Genomic DNA, 19,380 nt, shown 5'->3' with positions numbered 1-19,380 from the left:
AGACATGTTTTGGGGACCTCTTAGACCAATATATGTCACCTTTAAAATTAAAATCTGGATCTAAAACCACTCCCAGGTTTGTGACCTTTGATTTAATTTGACTGTTAAAATCTCTCAGTGTAGTCTGGAGCTGTTCTCGGGCTGCTTTGGGTCCTATTAAAAGAATTTCAGTTTTGTCTTCGTTTAATTTTTAAAAGTTCTTGCTCATCCACGCATTGATGTCAGAAAGGCAGGCGGTGAGGGAGTGAAGAGCATTTGGGTCATGGGGTGAGACAGAGATGTATAGTTGGGTGTCGTCTGCGTAGAAATGGTAACTGATGTGATGACTTGAGATAACGTGTCCAAGGGGTAAAATGTATAAGGAGAATAAAATAGGCCCAAGAATGCTTCCTTGAGGAATTCCATAGAAAAAATCGCGTGTCTGAGACACACAAGCACCGAGGCTGGTAAAAAACTGTCTGTTAAAAAGATAAGAACTAAACCAGGATGTGTGCCGTTATCTCCCATCATGCACTTGTTAGCAACAAAACACAGCAGCAGCAGCAGCGTGGAGTTTAATCTCCATATGTTATCTCAGGAAAGTGGGACACCGCGTGCAGCCTGCAGTTCCATGAGTGCATACGTTTTAACACAGGGAACCCTAATGAGCCTTGCTCCATGACCCTGAATGTGTAAGTGTCACGCTGGGCCCACGAGAACCTCCAGGAGTTTGTCGGCCACATTAATAAAAAAAAAAAGACTTTCATGCTGGATTTTAATATTCCTTTATTTATTTTCCCACTCCTTGTATTTTCTTCCTGTTACTCAAGAAAATAATTGCCATCAGCATTGCACATCTTCTCCTCAGAACACATCACCCGCTCCCTGTTTGCAGCCTGCAGCTCACGCTCACATTTGGAGAGGAATGACAGAAAAGTTTCTTGCCTCGCAGACCAGACCTCTCTTACAGCAAGGTCTAGCAAAGAAGGATCCGATCCATAATTGCCGCCCAATTATATTTGCTTCAAGCTGTACTGCTACGACTAATTGGTTCATGAATAATTTCAGTTTCGAACTGCTGCGGTACACTCTGCTCAACGTGTGACACAGACAAGAGATAACGGCAAAACTGACCCATAGCTTCTTGATTCGCGCTCCATTCAGAGCAAAATCAACACCCTCATTACTGACATTGCTCGGCTACACCAAGGTTGTTTCACTTGAAAGGCTCTGTCAAGGACCAGGCTACACATCGGAGGCAGGAGCTGAATTTATTAACTCATCAGTATTTATTTTTTTAATTTAATCCGTGCGTGATTCTTTTGTGATTTACTGCTGTTACTTTGTCTTCCTGCAGTCTTTGAGTCTCTGATTAAATCCCTGTGAAGGCTATCACTCGGTCTGTAACAGTTCAAGGAGAAGACAGCTTGTTTTCTCTGCTACTACTGAAGTGTGGGTTCATTTATCTCTCACCACTTCATGTGTGCATTAATCCTCCTACATGTATTACATAACCAGGAAGGAGCACAAATAGATTCAACTATCTGCGTTTGGATTGATCACAGAAAGGTAGAAGGAGGGGGAAGCTTTGCTGCAAACCCACAAATGTTAAATGTGAACAACACAAAACCAAGACAGTGATACACAATAATAACAACAATAAAAATAGTACAGATGATATTAAAATTTAAATTATATAGAGAAGTGCATAAAACTTGATATATGTATAGATAAATAGTCAAATAATGAAAATAAATTAATAAAATATATAGAATTAAGAATAAATTAGATAATTAAAAAAAGAAAAAAATTATATATATATATAAAAAAATTTGAAAATTATTGTTGGTCAGTTTTCCGCCCTCAACATCACTTTCAAAAATTGCCATTAATATATGTATAAATAAATAGCAAAATAAATAAGTTAATTAATAAGTAAATAAATAAAATAATAAAATAAAAAAAATACATGAATAAAAATATAGAAAAATACAGAAAAAAAAGATATCTAAATGAAAAATTGTGAAATAAATAAGTTAATAAATAAATACAGAAAAACAAATATATATATATATATATATATAAATAAATAAAAAATAAGAAACTTGTTATTGGTCAGTCTGCCACCCTCAACATCACTTTCAAAAATTGCCATTAATATATGTATAAATAAATAACAAAATAAATAAGTTAAGAAATTAATAAGTAAATAAATAAAATAATAAAATAAAATAAATACATGAATAAAAATATAGAAAAATACAAAATTATATCTGTATGAAAAATTGTGAAATAAATAAGTTAATAAATAAATTCAGAAAAAAAATTATATATATATAAATAAATAAAAAATAAGAAAATTGTCATTGGTCAGTCGGCCGCCCTCAACATCACTTTCAAAAATTGACAATATAGGTAATCACCTAATCAGGGATCTCAGAGAAGTCCAGCTCCTGTAGATACTTAAAGAACGAGTCCACCACATCCTGTGAAATTCCCTCAGGGAGCCCACAAAGGCCGATTTTTTTCCCCCCCAGATCTGTTTATTGACATTTTGTTAAATGTGAGCAACACAAAACCAAGACAGCACACAGACTGAGTGATACACTATAACAACAACAACAATAATAGTAGTAGATTATATTTAAATTAAGATTATATAGAGAAGTGTATACAAATTAATATATGTAAAAATAAATTGCAAAATAAATAAATTAATGCATTTAAAAAAAAGGAAAAAATAAATAAATGTATGTGAAGAAATAAATAAAAAACAAGACATTTGTTATTGGTCATTGTGCCGCCCTCAACATCACTTTTCAAAAATTGCCAACATAGGTAATCACCTAATCAGGGATCTCAGAGAACTCCAGCTCCTGTAGACACTTAAAGAACCAGTCCCACATCCTGTGAAATTCCCTCAGGGAGCCCACAAAGGCTTCTTAATGGTAGAATGTAGAAATGCATTTATGTTAAAGTCAGGATATTGAAGACATAATCTACTAGTTGCACTCCAAATTTAACAGGAAGTATAATCACTTTAGGTTGTAAACTTTCCTAATCCTGGGTTAGAGCTGGAAGAATATAATGACAGTCTCTGGGAATGTTATTTTGGCGATGGCAGACTTACATTTTTGGGATCCCCTGACTTCCATCGTTATAAAATATGGTTATGATTATGCTAATTCCATGAATGGATCCTGTTGTTGGTTGAGTTTAGCTCTTTGATGCTGCATCCATCTTTAAACATATCTTTCAGGACAACATATCAGTTTCTTATGTAATGTGGCATGTATGCTAACTGCCTCCTAAAGTCAGTGGGTTGTTATTAAGAATGAAATGTTATTGAAATAGTTACTGAAGTTCATTAAGTGAGGTTCTCATGGTTAATTAATGAGGTTATCAGCTTTGATATCATGAACGAGGTTTAAGGCTTTGATAGGTTTCATCTCTGAATAAATGTCCTCTGATAATAAAGATCCTGGAAGATCCAGCATGCATTAGTCTAACTGTTCAGTTCATGACATGTATATTATTACATAAAACACAACAAGGACTAATAACTTCATCACACTCACACTGGTGCAGTGTTTCTCACATAGAGGAACTGGTCCCCCTGGGGTGTTTCAGAGCACAGCGGGGGGTACTTGAAGTTCTTTAAAATGTTAATTTAAGGAATGTGAGTCATGCACGACTCCTAGAATAGTTCCACTGTGATATCTTTAATAAAAAATGTAAATGTATGTTTCATGAAACCCATTTTGTGTTGGAGACCATTTCTAATGCAGTGAACGGTTACAAACTGAAGACAAGGGGAAGTTTTGGTCGATTATTTTGACAGAACTGGTCTGGATATCAAAATATTGCAACATTCAAGACTCGAATATGAAGACAGAAGAGGAAAAACAAAGCAGAAACTGCCTCTTTCTATAGAAGGAGTCAGAATAAGGCTGTGTCAACAAATGTTATCCTCAGACTCTTTCCAAACAGAACAGGTCTAGACCGGACTCTATGTTCTATTATTAACAAAGACCCAACATCAAGACAGGATCAGATCCAGTCCCATCCTACAGACAGGACTCAGTCTGATCTCATCTTAATCCACCATGAGCAGAGCACTTTGCAGCATTTAGCAAGTTACTGTGGCAAGGACAAACTTCCTTTAACAGGCAGAAACCTCCAGCAGGACCAGACTCATGTTAGACACACATCTGCTGAGACCGTGTTGGATAGAGGGATAGAGGGAGATGAAGAGAGAGAGAGATGATAGTGGAGAGACGGATAGTAGTAGTTGGAGTAGTTGGAGTCAGGCAGAAACCACGAGCAGGACCAGACTTATGTTTTAGACACATCTACCTAGACGGAATTGGAGAGAGGGATAGAGAGAGATGACAGTGGTGAGACGGATATTAGTATTTGTAGCAGCTGGAGTCTGGTAGGTCCACTGCAGCGTCTCAGACGCGACTTCCTTTAACAGGCAGAGACCTCGAGCTGGACCAAACTCATGTTAGACACACATCTGCTGAGACAGAGTTGGTGTTGGAAAGAGGGATAGAGGAGATGAAGATGAAGAGGGAGAGAGAGAGAGAGAGAGAATGAGAGAGAGAGTGGCGAGATGGATAGTAGTAGTTGCAGAAGCTGGAGTCAGGCAGAAACCTTGAGCAGGACCAGACTCATGTTATACACACATCTGCTGAGACAGAGTTGGAAAGAGGGATAGAGGGAGATGAAGAGAGAGAGAGAAATCATAGTAGTAGTTGTAGCTGCAGGCTGTGTGTTGCAATGATCAAGAGGAACCTACGAGACAAGGGAGCTCAGGGACTCCAGAAAGGTCTATGGTTAGTAACTTTAATGGGACAGGAAGACTTAAACTAAGAGACAGGCAGAGAGAGGGAAAGACAGGATCCCAGTGTGTCAATCTAAGCCTATAGCAGCATAACTAAGAGCTGGTCCAAGCCTGATCCAGCTCTAACTATAAGCTTTATCAAAAAGGAAAGTTTGAAGCCTAGTGTGTCAGTTCCCCCATGCTGTCTAGGCCTATAGCAGCATAACTAAGAACTGGTCCAAGCCTGAGCCCCTTTGCAGCATTTCTAAAGTTACAGTGGCAAGGACAAACTTCCTTTAACAGGTAGAAACCTCCAGCAGGACTAGACTAATGTTTGACACACGTCTGCTGAGACAGAGTTGGAGTTGGAAAGAGGGATAGAGGAGATGAAGATGAAGAGGCAGAGAGAGAGAGTGGCGAGACGGATAGTAGTAGTTGCAGCAGCTGGAGTCAGGCAGAAACCTTGAGCAGGACCAGACTCATGTTAGACACACATCTGCTGAGACCGTGTTGGAGAGAGGGATAGAGAGAGAGAGAGAGAGAGAGAGAGAGAGAGAGAGAGAGAGAGAGAGAGAGAGAGAGAGAGAGAGAGAGAGAGAGAGAGAGAGAGAGAGAGAGAGAGAGAGAGAGAGAGAGAGAGAGAGAGAGAGAGAGAGAGAGAGAGAGAGAGAGAGAGAAAGACAGGATCCCAGTGTGTCAGTCTAAGCCTATAGCAGCATATCTAAGAGCTGGTCCAAGCCTGATCCAGCTCTCACTATAAGCTTTAGAAATGCTTTTTAGTAACAAAAATATTTTGTTGGGTGTATACGTCTGAAAAAGTATTTCAAAGTGAGTCCATTGTTGTAAAAAGTTAATGAAGTTATTTCAAGCAGAGTTTAAAAGTCACTCTTGCGTTATTTCATCCAGGAGGGAAAAGGCAATCCAGGCCGCCGGTCCAGTTGGCGGTCTCCAAACTGCCCGGACGTCAACCGTGACAGCAAATTAGAAATTTCCCACCTTTTAATTACCCGAGTATCAACTCTAACAAGCCCTCACCTCGCCTCTCCTCCACACACACACACACACACACACACACACACACACACACACACACACACACACACACACACACACACACACACACACACACACACACACACACACACTCCTCAGTCACTCCAGCACTCATCAGAGCAGGTCAGGAGCCGCAGACACGACCGGGGCCCCGGCTTTGTTAATTGGCTGCTTAACAAGGCCTGGGGAGTGTGTCACCACGGCCCCCGTGATGGCCCCAAGGCTACGTGGCAGCACCGTTTGCAGCCGCCAGGCCCCCGTCTCCTCCCCCCACCCCCCCTTTTCGGCAGCACTAATTAAAACATGCATGGCTCCCTCCTCTCTCATGTGGTGGCACGGGGTTAATGTGTGTACACCAGTTCCTCAGCCCCCCTCTCTCTCGACCGGCCGACTTGATAAGCCTCTGCTAATGATTCTGTAGATTGGCTCTCTGACTGACAGACTCGTTTGCTGACCAGGCGACTGTTTTCTCTTTCACTGTCTGTGTCACATTCCCCCACCCGCTGATACACACACTCACAAGTAGTCCAACAAGTCCTCCTCCTCCTCTTCCTCCTCTTTCTTCTCTCTCCTCTCACTTTGTTGCTCTCAAACTTTTCCCTCCTAATGCATGAGGGTCAGGATGGGGCTGTCAGTGTTTGTCTGAATGTGAGTGTGTCAACATGTCCAAATGGGCTTCGATTTGACTGTCCGGTCTGAACGTGAGTTTCCCCCTCGCTGTCATTCCCTCTCACAGTGCCAGCGATTGGGTTTTTGATTATTTCATCTCTCTGTTGCAGAGCACCACTTAATAAATAATGACTGGCTGATTGATTTCTCCCTCCCTGTTCGTTCTATCAGCCCCTCTCCTTTTCTCCCCAACTCATCGCACTCTCTCTCTCAAAAACACACACTCCATCTCTCTGTTTCCACATAAGGCACGATTCTTATTCTCTACCTCTTCCCCCTGTCTCTGATATATTCTCTGTATGCTGCCTCGACTCTCTGTCTTGCCCCCCTTTTTTGACAAATCTGTCTCTGTCCTCCACAGCACGCCATGATGCTGCCTGTCCTCACGCATCACATCCGGTACCACCAGTGTCTGATGCACCTCGATAAGCTCATCGGCTATGTCTTCAAGGAGCGCTGCCTCCTTCAGGTAAGAGACAGACACGACAGCTGCTTATTTACGAAGTGATGTGAGTCAGTGCTCCCGAGCAAGGCGGCATCTTTGAACCCTTTGAACCCTGCAGTAGAAGTAGGGTGAAATGCTAGTTTTGTTCTTGTGATGCCTCGAATCCTCTGTACCGTTGCAGCTAAGGTAAGGTCATGGAAGTCTGTAAATGAGTGATTAATTAGACATAAGCCCCGTTCACACATGCACTCCCTAGCCCCCCAAATATTTCACTGTTGCTCTTTCACACACGCCCCTCACAGCGTGAAGTTTTCACCATCAGATGAGGCGTTCGAGGGCACAGTGAGGCCAGTTTTTTGCATTGAAGTCCTGGCTTTGTGAAAACAGATGGATGTGCAGACATCCTCACTGGTCATGTCTTCGGATGTTTTTATTCATCTTGTAACATGTCGCTTTCAGTCACATGACAGATGACAGTAATGCTGTCTCCTGTTCACCCTGACATCAGGCAGCCATATTTGACTCAGAAAGAACTTCATGTAGAGTCTAGTTGGAAATTCTGCTTGCTTAGACTGCTAAGCCACCAGCGCCCCAAAGTTTAAGATAAAACTAAAATTGTATTAGTTTAATTAATTTGTTAATTTGTATTTTTTTTTTTTCATTCAGTTCTTTGTATTAGTTTTTATATTTAAGTTTTTTTAAATTACATGTTTGATTTAAGTTTCTTTGTTTTTTTTTTTTAATTTTTTTTGAAATTTGTTTTTTATCTTTTGATTGAAGCTTTTTAAGTTCTTTTGTTTGTTTGTTTTTGATATAAGTTTATTTTATTTAAGATTTTTATTGAAGTTTTTTATTTTAAGTTTTTCTTTATTTACATTTTTCTATTTAGGTTTTTTTTATTTAAGATTTTTATTGAATTTTTTTATTTTAAGTTTTTTTTATTTACATTTTTCTATTTAGGTTTTTTTTATTTAAGATTTTTGTTGAAGTTTTTTGATTACATTTTTTATTTGTTTTTTATCTTTTGATTTAGCTTTTTTAAAGTCCTTTTGTTTTTTTTGTTTATTGATAAGTTGAAGATTTTTTATTGAAGTTTTTTTTATAACATTTTTTAAATTAATTATTTTTTGTTTTATTTAATTTTTTTGAAATTTGTTTTTTATCTTTTGATTGAAGCTTTTTAAGTTCTTTTGTTTGTTTGTTTTTGATATAAGTTTATTTTATTTAAGATTTTTATTGAAGTTTTTTTATTTTAAGTTTTTTTTGTTTACATTTTTCTATTTAGGTTTTTTTCTATTTAAGATTTTTGTTGAAGTTTTTTGATTACATTTTTTATTTGTTTTTTATCTTTTGATTTAGCTTTTTTAAAGTCCTTTTGTTTTTTTTGTTTATTGATAAGTTCATTTTTATTGAAGTTTTTTTTATAACATTTTTTAAATTAATTATTTTTTGTTTGTTTTATTTAATTTTTTATTTGGATTTCATTTTTTTTTTTTTCATGACATTTTTTCCCTTTTATTTTTTTGATTACTCCGCTCTTACACAAAAAGTACAAAAGTCTGAGACGTGCTTCTTCTTCTTCCCATTTTTCTAAATTATCTCAAAACATTGTGATCCAAAACAAATCTGTCAGATATTTCTCAACACAGCAGAAGAATGGAGCTCTGCATATCTTACACTAATGAGATGCTCTGTCTAATGAGCAGAGTGCAGGCTGCATTGTGAGAGCTCCACGGTGCCTTCATTTTTAGGTTTTAGCTTCATGTGCTGCCTTCAAATGCTCTAAATCTGTCCAAATGTAACATCATGTTACTTAAAAAAGTTAAGCTTTAGCTACTATGGGTTTATCTAACTTAACTAAGACTGGAGACCTGGTTGCAGACTACAACCAAACGTAGAAGGTTGAAAATAAAGAACAAAGTCTACATTAATTAGTTTATAATTTACATCCATTGCATTTGGACCAAGCTATATCAGTGCTTGCTTCCTTTGCCACATGCATGAGATCCATCTTCAAAGAGTCCAAGGCTGGCATGGTTGATAAGTAGCAGGATAGATCGGGGTTGGCAAGACCCTGCGGTTCTTTTAGGAGGCCCGGTTAGATGTCCAGATAAGAAAGTCGACATATTTTTGTGGGTGGGAATACTTCTGCACAGAGATCCTGGAAGGCAGCCTTTGCCTCATTATTGTGGCCATTCCACCTCTGCAGGGAGAGTTCAGGTAGAATCAGGGGGGCTCAGGAGTCATCTGAGGTAACCCACACACCGGCCTGAGTCACATCTACTGCAGCTCCCAAGCGCCCGGGTCTGCTGTGAGGCGCAGTGACAGTAGTCAGGACAACAACAGCCTCCTCCGTAATGCCAGCTCTCCCCCACACCACCACCACCACCACCACCACCACCACCCCCCTCCTCCTCTGTCAGGTCTGCAGCCTCAAGCTGTGTGCTCTCAGAGTGAGCCCCCCGGCTGCCTCCAGCAATATTGAAGAGCTGTCATAACCTGATACATTAGAAATCAATGTGTTGTAGCCTATTCATAGTTAAAGAGGGGAAGGATGCATTAAGATTCGCTCAAGGCTGTGTGTGTGTGTGCATGACAGCTCACTGCCCTGATTGTGTTTATGTGCAGGGCGGGGGGGATTTACACATATTGATCCCTGATTGGCCTTTTTCTGCGATTTGCATAATGACGACCTGTCATTACGAGCGCTAAAAAGGAAACACTGACCTGCTGCGAGGCCGGCCGTCACCTGTCAGGCTGCAGCCCTTTCATCGCCCATTTGAGCTTGACGTGTGCGTCTCTCAGGGAGCAGTTAATGGATGTGTCCCTGCCTTCATCTTCCAAACAAACAAAAACAAAACAATCAGTTTGATCATAACAGCTCACATAAAGGGGGCCCTCTGCAGTGTGAGTTGCCTGTCTCTCTGCATCACAATTCTGTCCACTGAGGTGTTAACACCATGACATTGCTTCTCGTGTGTGTGTGTTAGTGTGTGTGTGTTGCGACGGCGACGACAACGTCAGGGTTGTCAGCAGTTCACCACTGCTGGGACTGAAAATGACCCAAGTAGGGAGCCATCATTGCATGGCTTACAACACTTTCCTCATCTCCTGCCCACATCAGCGGCTAACGTCCCACAGCACACACACACACACACTCTCTCTGCCCAAATGGGTTTGGACAGCGCGGCTGCAGGAGTGCAATGGGGCTTGTTCAAACAGCTCTGGTTTCAGATCTGCCATCACCTCTCATTTTGCCTCCACTCTGATGGGACGATCACATTTAATGAGTTGAATGATTTCCAGAGGCGGTCCATCCATTTTTCAAGCGGGAGAATCTGGTACCGCTCTCTGATTGCATTATGAATGAATTGCACAAGGTGTGAGAGCTGTGAATGCATTTAATGTAGCTCATTGTAGTGTATGGGGAGGGAGGGGGGGGGGTTAATTATGGGTGTTTAATAAAGACATTTTCAAAACCACAATATCAGTGTTAGAAGAACGCCGATTGGATCGCCTGAGGCTTCAAATCAGGCTCTGAAAACTCCCTCTGGCAACACATTCCTAAACATTCTAACTGTATCAGCATTTCAGCGAGGTGTTGATGAAGCAACACAAAAAGAAGCTCAGTATTTTGAGCCCAGTGATCATTCGGATCAATGGCTAATGTTTTACAGATGGTTTGAGAGGTTTCTATCTGTGTTTTGATGCTCCGATCACTTTTGCAAATCCGGGGAATCAAAGCTGACGTCCTCTGTGAAGTGGCAGGTGGCACCTGATCAAGCCCGGGCTGAAAGGAAGTAGCATGGCGCTGCAGTGATAAAGGCTTACAGTCCTCTGTGGCGGCGAATTAGAGTGGTACCAACTTCAGACAGGGAACGAATTAGAGGGAAAACTAAATATGATCTTTTTTTTTAGGAGGTGTTTAATCACTGTGTGCTACCAGTACAAGTCTCTGGTGCCGGTTGTTTCATATATTTCCTCATCTGGTGTTTAGATACTGGGAGCAGCTGGACAGTCCAGAGTGGTGTGATCTCAAGTCTCTGATTTCTATCTCATTCTAACTGCTTTTTAAACCTTTATTTAACCAGATGAGTCCCATTGAGATCAAGACCTCATTTACAAGGTTTACAAGCTTTGTGAGGAGCATGATCACACTAAGATACAGAGATGTGTCATCAGCAAAAGGTGATCACCAAAACCAGTTTGTATTGCAGTAATCCGTCCCCTTAAGCCTTGTTTATTCTTCTGCACTGACTCTGAAGCTACACCATTGTGAGCACTGCGTACTTCTGAGTTGGAAAGTTTGAAGCCTACTCTTAAAAGTAGAGAGGGTGTCTGCCTCCCGGACCCTGACTGGTAGATGTTTCCAAAGGAGAGGGGCCTACCTCCCATATTACTATCATCTGTTGATTTGGGCCTATCACAGATATGTTAGTATTAATTTTACAATATATGCACCATTATGAAATTATTCTAACATGATATATTTGGATTAATAGTTCTTGGATGCAGCAACATTTAACCACCACAGGGGAATGGGGGTTGCCAGTCTCTAGCACTGTTATTTTGGGGGTTGCAGACTTAAATCTTTGCAACCCTTACTTTGAGGTAATGAAGATTTCCACCTCCAAATGTCCAACAAGGAGCAAAGTATTGTTTTTTATATATGTATTTTTTTTTCTTACTAGTTATGTACTGACATTAAAAGTGTTTCCAACAATGTCCAGATCAGATCCAGAGAAATACATGATTTTATCATAGACAGTATAAATAATGGACGTAGTATCCGTGACATCACCCATCTGTTTCTGAAACGTTATTTTGAGGCCAATCGTCGGCGGCAGCCATATTGGAAATGCTGAACTCAACCTAACTTCTGTTGAGCTAGTGTGAGGTAAAGAGGCGGGCTTTGAGTCTCCTAGCCAACAGCTATAGTGTTCCCGCCTGTCAATCAAGTCGGCTGTGCCTCTCATTAGAAGACTCGTAATCTTAATATCTTCAAAATTGCTGCGTTATGAAAAAAATCACCCCCCGTACAGTGTGTGCCGATCGAGAAATGAGCTATCCAGACTACACTCGTCTTTTGTACCAGGCTGTAAACATGTTTAGTTCTGCTGTTAAGATCGTCTCTTTTGAATTGGTGTGTATGTTTTTTTCGGTGCTTCTGGAGCCAGCCTCAAGTGGACACTCGAGGAACTGCAGTTTTTAACACTTCTGCATTGGCTTCAATTCTCGAGGGCCGGAGGTTGCCACTTGATCTTGAGCAGCAGTTGATCATCCTGTAATTATTGCACAGAATAATAGAGGGATGTTGGAGGAGGTATAATGTACAACTGATTGTACGACAATTCCTGAATTATGATGCTACCCAGCGGACCAATCACAGGGCTTTTTTGAGGCGGTGCACATCAACTAATCTTCCTCTGATTAGCATTTCTGAAATTATATTGATAGGAAAAAACACCATAATGTACTCAACGCCATTATTTTTACATTTTTAACACATATTTAGGGTCATACTTTAAGGCACTGGTTCCCTAAGTGGGGGTCGGGACCTCCTTGGGGGTCATGGGACACTGATTGAGGGTTGCAATATGCCTTCTTAAAACACATTACAAATTAAGAATGATCTAAAATAATGTCTTAAAGAGAAAACCATGCAAATAGAAAACTTCACCAAATTTTCTTCTTTACCTTGTTGCCACATGGCCAGGGGGCCTTTTGCTGCTTCTAACCTTTATTCAATTACATAGAAAAATGTAGGTATTTGGATTAATAGTTCTTGCATGCAGCAACATTTAAACACTTCAGCAAACATGGGGGTTGCCCGTCTCTGGCACTTTCATTTTGGGGGTCGCGCATCAAGATCTTTAGGACCCCTGCTTGGAGGTAATGAACATTTCCACCTCTAAATGTCCAACAAGGAGCAAAGTATAGTTTTGCATGTGTATATATATATACATATTCTTTCATAGTTATGTACTTACAAGTGTTTCCAACAATTTCCAAATCAAATCCAGAGAAATCTGTGATTTTATTCATGGATATGTCTTGTTTCGTTTGATCACCTGCCTCCTTGTGTAACCCTTGATCCAAAGGATAACTCCTCTCAAAGTAAGGAAGAAACTTTGGGAACTGTTTGCCCTGGCAGCTATCTCATTTAAAATAAATAACATCTGTGGCCCGATGTCACATTTAAAAAACGTGATTATGTTTTCTTGTCTCTGAACAAGACGTCAGGGGGACATTTATCAGCAACAGTGGTTGTTAAAAATGACAAAAAGCTCTCCCTTGATGTTTCTGCGGCTTCACGAAGGCATCTAATTATTATTTTGTGCCATTGTTTTGATTGAGAGACCCCGAGCGACTCACTTCTGTTGTGTGTTCCACAAGTCGTTTCTAGAGAGGAACCAGACTTGGGCGGCCATTCCTGGTTTGGGAAAATGAAAGCAGCGTCTCAGATTTGGAATTTTGTTCTAGCTGTGAAGGCTAATGAGCTGCACTCCCATTAAAAGGAAGGAGAATTTATTTCCCCCCTTTTTTCATATTTTCCTTTAGAAGAGATGAAAGCAGATCATCGGGGGGAAACCAGAGAGTTGGGCGGGTCTGTACAGAATCAGCGCTTGTTTCCAGCTCATTCTCTGTAATGTTTTAATGAAAGCATATCTGTGAATCAGAAATCACAAGGAGACCATGTGTCGTTAATGTATAATCGCCATGCTATAATCAGAATCAAACAGTGTTCACACGGCTTCACTGATTCCGTGCAGCACCATACCTGATATTGCAGCACAGAATGGCAATGTGATCCCGGCATGAGGCAACTGACAAAAACCCAGCCGAAGAGCGGGGAGCCCTGCTCTCTGCACTTCCCCCCGCCTGGATCCAGTGGAGCCACGGCCCTTTGAAGCTCCTCTTCTGAGAGCCTCCCTGTTAAACATTTAACATTTAAAACTTGGGGGAAGGAGGGGCTGCAGAGTCGTGTGTGCTCATGGTCGCCACATGCTCCTGCATCCCAGCATCCGCCAGACCCGCATAATCCTACTCCACCCCCTGTTGCTTCATCCCCGTTCCTCGCTTTTGACCCATGCTGACAGAATGAGAGGCATCACAGAGCATCTCAATAATTTAACTGTACAAGTCCTCGGCCCCGGCGCTGATATCGCATGCTTTTGTTTGTGTGCTCTGACGAAAGCTGCCGTGACTCTGTGTGCTCAGTTTGAGGGTATTTGTTTTGCAATCCACGGCGATGTCAGATGAGCGAGGTAAGCGTCTGTTTCCAGTTTCGCTGCCTTGAATACCGCTTTAAACTCAAGATATCTTCATACCCGAACAAAGATTGGAACATTTCCTGTCACAGAGGGTGAGATACACCAAGGAGTATCACAAGTCATGGTCTGTATCGAGGGCCACATGTGAACTTTGATCTCTTCGTCTGCAGATGCAAACCCAGAGAATGAAAGTGTTATTCACCCATGCCCAAACCTTCGTCAATAACACAAACCTCTGACTAACACTGAGTCTACCTTGACACAAGAAGTTTCAAGAAGCCAGACTGTGACAAAAAAAGAAAAGCTCTATAGTCCAATGTCGGGCTGTAATTACACTTCCCACAGTCGCAGAAATGATATTTTTCCATTCTTCACGGTACAAAGAGAGATGTTGGAAAGCTTCACCTTTGCCCCGTAGAGACTGCAGTTATGGAATTGCTGTTGACCTCCTATTATTCAGGGTAATAAAGAGCAGGAACCACGGGGGCAACAAGTTTGCAGTAAGCTGACCTTGCTGGATGTTTACGTCTGTCAAGAGGTTAAAAACATCATGAAGATCTTCTTCTGCTCCATGCATACTGTCCTTGCCGTCAACGATCTCACAAATGCAAACAGCGCTGGCTGACCAATCGCGGCGCGGCCTTCGCACAGTTCTTCCAAATAAAGCCATTGTAGCGCTCTGCTAGCTTCAGAGATAACACTCCATACTCACCACTGAACTTTCCCCATATGTGGTTAGAAGTGAAATAAGTTGGCAAAACTTGGTGTATCAAGAACTTTTGAAAGGGCTTTACATCAGATGGTACAAAACACCAATTCAAGAGGAACACACTCAAGAAGTACTCGCCTACAATGCAATAAATACAAACCTGGGTACACACAAACACAAAAAGCATGCAGGCAACAGTCCCCCTTCAAAGCAACATTCACAGTGAAGAAAAGCTAACTTTAAGAAGTCAGTTTTTAAATACTTTTGGAAACATTCAGGATGTTCCAAAGTCTGTGTGCAAGGATTAAAAAGCCCCAAAACCAAAAAGTACTGTACATTCAGGATAGTAAGTTGAATGGGTACATGAAACTGTCTGTTCTAGCGGTCTCACAGAGGGAAAAGGTTCATATAGTCCTCCTGTGCAGTTTCTGTGCAGCTGTGTAGTTCTTCTTTCTGATTCCACCAGGTGGAGTTTGTAACCCTTCTACAGTCCAGCCTACATTAACTTTGACAGCTGTCAGGTCCGGTGCTGATGCCACCGTGCTCTGCTGGTCACTTCTCTGAATCTGAGGAGCCTGGATAAGATCCAGTCCCATCTTACAGAAAGGACTCAGTCTGATCTCATCTTAGTCCACCATGAGCAGAGCACTTTGCAGCATTCAGCAAGTTACAGTGGCAAGGACAAACTTCCTTTAACAGGCAGAAACCTCCAGCAGGACCAGACTCATGAGACCGTGTTGGATGGAGGGAGATGAAGAGAGAGAGAGATGATAGTGGGGAGACGGATAGTAGTAGTTGTAGCTGCAGGCCGTCTGTTGCAATGATCCAGAGGAACCTACGGGACAAGGGAGCTCAGGGATGCCAGAAAGGTCTATGGTTAGTAACTTTAATGGAACAGGAAGAGTTAAAGTAACCATGAGCAGAGCACTTTGCAGCATTTAGCAAGTTACAGTGGCAAGGACAAACTTCCTTTAACAGGCAGAAACCTCCAGCAGGACCAGACTCGTGTTAGACAGAGAGAGAGATGATAAAGGTGGGACGGATAGTAGTAGATTGGATGATCCAGAGGAACCTACGGGACAAGGGAGCTCAGGGATGCCAGAAAGGTCTATGGTTAGTAACTTTAATGGGACAGGAAGAGTTAAAGTAAGAGACAGGCAGAGAGAGGAGAGAGGGGGAAAGACAGGATCCCAGTGTGTCAGTCTAAGCCTATAGCAGCATAACTAAGACCTGGTCCAAGCCTGATCCAGCTCTAACTATAAGCTTTATCAAAAAGGAAAGTTTGAAGCCTACTCTTAAAAGTAGAGAGGGTGTCTGCCTCCTGGACCCTGACTGGTAGATGATTCCAAAGGAGAGGGGCCTGATAACTGAAGGTTCTACCTCCCATACTACTATCATCTATATATTGCACCAATATGAAATGATTCTAACATGATATAAAAGAGAAAAATAAGTGTAGTCATTACACAGTTTGCACATGTTGTCGAGCATTATTATCAATGGAGGTTGGTCTGCACTCATCTTGTTGTCCTCTATCATCATTAACATTTGTAGAGGGATGTTATTTGGCTGAGAGAGCAGCCTTTAGAGTAAATTTGCACGGTGGCTTTGGTGCAAATTCTGCATAAAGAAGTGTTTTATTCACTCCAGCTCATAAAGTCTCTCTATCGGCTGCCACATTGGCTAAAAGTGATTTCACACCCTCTAAAATAAGTGTGGCATCGGCCTCTGAATCCCATAACAGCGGAGTTAAAGTTGCACCTTGTTGGCCGTGACTTTGATTAAGACTTGAATCCAGATCAAAGGCACGAACGTCTCAAGCGATCCCCGTGTGTTTAATCTCCGAGTCCTGATCTACCTGTGTTCTTGATTAAATAGCGCCGTGCTCTAACGCCGCGTTTCCTCTGTCGAGTGCTGCTTGCCAAACAGGCAGTTTGCCCATCATTTTACCCCCCCCCCCCCCGCACGCGAGTGCAACAACACTCTCTCCAGTAAAAGTCTGCCGCTCTCCAACTGAGCAATGATGTTTATTCCCGTTTAGCCAAAGGCAGTTGAGCAGCAGCTGAGGCAGTGATCACTAAATCCAAATCCCACCGATACTTTACGCAGTCATTATGTTGACAGGAACAGTTGCAGACGTCAATCCTCGCCACGGATTCGGCTTAAAAGCCAATACTGGTGTTGGATGTTGTCCTTAACAGTGGAGAACCTGCAGTGTTTACAGAATAACTGATGTATTTTTTTGCTTGACGCAGTACCAGACTCTGTAGTTCAGGCTGTGCAGCAGGCAGTCACTGACTTGTGTGCCTGACATCGCACAATGGGGGAGTTGAAATTGGAAGTAGACGTGTTTGTTGTTGTTTTTACTTATATTTTTATCAAACTGTCAACACGGCGCTGAGAATTGCTAGATTTCCTGCTCGTGTCATGTCAAATAACTAGCTATTTTCTCCCCCCCCCCCCATAACAAAAGAGAAAAAAAAACGCTGTTCCTCTTAACCACAGGAAAAAAACAAAGTACAATTGCTGTTGAATTTGTCGTCTCTGTGTTCGAGGCTACAAAGCTGAAGGCCTCTTGAGCAACTATAAATATTGAAACCTCTCTGTTAACGTTTTACATATATATCTCATTGGAGCTTGAAATTGATTTGAAGTTGGCTGAAAGGAGACAAGCATTTTGAAAAGCAAGCCCACGGGGGAGAGTAGTTGGAGATTTTTTTTCAGCTGAGATTAACATTCCACTAATGTAAGATTGATAAAGGCTTGACATATCCTACTGAGCCCTATCTTTTCCCCTTTTTCTTTCCTCAGCGACTTTGAGATGTCGAGCCGCCGCCGCCGCCGCCGCAGCAGTCTTTCTAGGCACAGCAGTTTTTGTCCTCCTTTCACACAAAGCTGAGCGTCGACTAATGCGTTTCCTTCAGGGTTATTCTACCTTAAATTCCCACTTTCGCCTCGCTTTACAGGTCTGAAAGTTTAAGTCATTAATTTCCATACAAACAACTTCGCCGTGACAAAGTGGCACGAGGGACACTCTCTCTTTATCTCTCTGTTTGAATAGTTCACCTGAGTGCAGCTGCTCCTCTCCTCCTCAGAGCGATTGCTGATCCGACATTATTAGACTGATTTGCTTTGACCAGTGTTAACGTTTGCAATTAGTCTGAAGCTAAAAGAGGAAATGGAACAGATCCAGGCTCTGTGGAGGGGATTCACAGGCCCTGGGGTTTGGCTCGGTTTGATGCCTGAATACTGTCAGTCTGGAGATTGTTACTCATGGTGTAAACTATTGGCCCTCTGTGGCCAGGAATCAAGCCCCAGAAGTTACAAACAGCCGTAGAAGGAGCCAAAAACCTCTGTGGTTCACATCAACATGCAAAAAACCCATTAGGCCTCTATTTGAGTCGGGAAGAAACATGAGGCCTCTATTTGAGTCGGGAAGAAACACCAGGCCTCTATTTGAGTCGGGAAGAAACATGAGGCCTCTATTTAAGCCACAACATGAGGCCTCTATTTGAGTCGGGAAGAAACATGAGGCCTCTATTTGAGTCGGGAAGAAACATGAGGCCTCTATTTGACTCGGGAAGAAAGACCAGGCCTCTATTTGAGTCGGAAAGAAACATGAGGCCTCCATTTGAGTTGGGAAGAAACACCAGGGCCTGTATTTGAGTCGAAAAGAAACACCAGGCCTCTATTTGAGTCACAAAGAAACATGAGGCCTCTATTTAAGTTGCAAATAAACACAAGGCCTCTGTTTGAATCACAACCTTATACCAGGCCTCTATTTTAGTCACAACCAATCACCAGGCCTCTATTTGAGTCGCAAAGAAACACCAGGCCTCTATTTTAGTCACAACCAATCACCAGGCCTCTATTTGAGTTGCAAAGAAACACCAGGCCTCTATTTGAGTCGCATAGAAACACCAGGCCTCTATTTGAGTCAAAGAGACACAAGAGGCCTCTCTTTGAGTCGCAAAGCAACACCAGGCCTCTAAAAGAGTCACTACCAAACATCAGGCCTCTATTCGAGCTGCAAAGCAACATGAGGCCGCCATTTGAGTCGCAATGAAACACCAGGCTTCTATTTGAGTCGGGAAGAAACATGAGGCCTCTATTTGAGTTGATGAGCAACACCAGGCCTCTATTTGAGTCACAAAGAAACACCAGGCTTCTATTTGAGTCGGGAAGAAACATGACGCCTCTATTTGAGTTGATAAGCAACACCAGGCCTCTATTTGAGTCGCAAAGAAACTCCAGGCTTCTATTTGAGTCGGGAAGAAACATGAGGCCTCTATTTGAGTTGATAAGCAACACCAGGCCTCTATTTGAGTCCTAAAGAAACATGAGGCCTCTATTTGAGTTGATAAGCAACACCAGGCCTCTAATAGAGTCACTACCAAACATCAGGCCTCTATTCGAGCTGCAAAGC

The 19,380-nt window shown here is 41.8% G+C and overlaps 1 protein-coding gene across 1 annotated transcript in view; it reads left to right on the top strand.

Annotated features, from left to right (window-relative positions):
* Nucleotides 1-19,380, top strand: part of drosha (drosha ribonuclease III) — a 185,543-nt gene that overhangs the window by 51,542 nt on the left and 114,621 nt on the right. Inside the window, 1 exon segment of the mRNA XM_034706399.1 lies at nt 6,888-6,995. Coding sequence (XP_034562290.1) covers nt 6,888-6,995 — 108 coding nt within the window.

The sequence above is a fragment of the Notolabrus celidotus genome, chromosome 17, assembly GCF_009762535.1.
Source record: "Notolabrus celidotus isolate fNotCel1 chromosome 17, fNotCel1.pri, whole genome shotgun sequence".
Taxonomy (NCBI): domain Eukaryota; kingdom Metazoa; phylum Chordata; class Actinopteri; order Labriformes; family Labridae; genus Notolabrus; species Notolabrus celidotus.
Note: the sequence above shows the minus strand (reverse complement) of the source record. Positions and strands in the feature narration are given on the sequence as shown.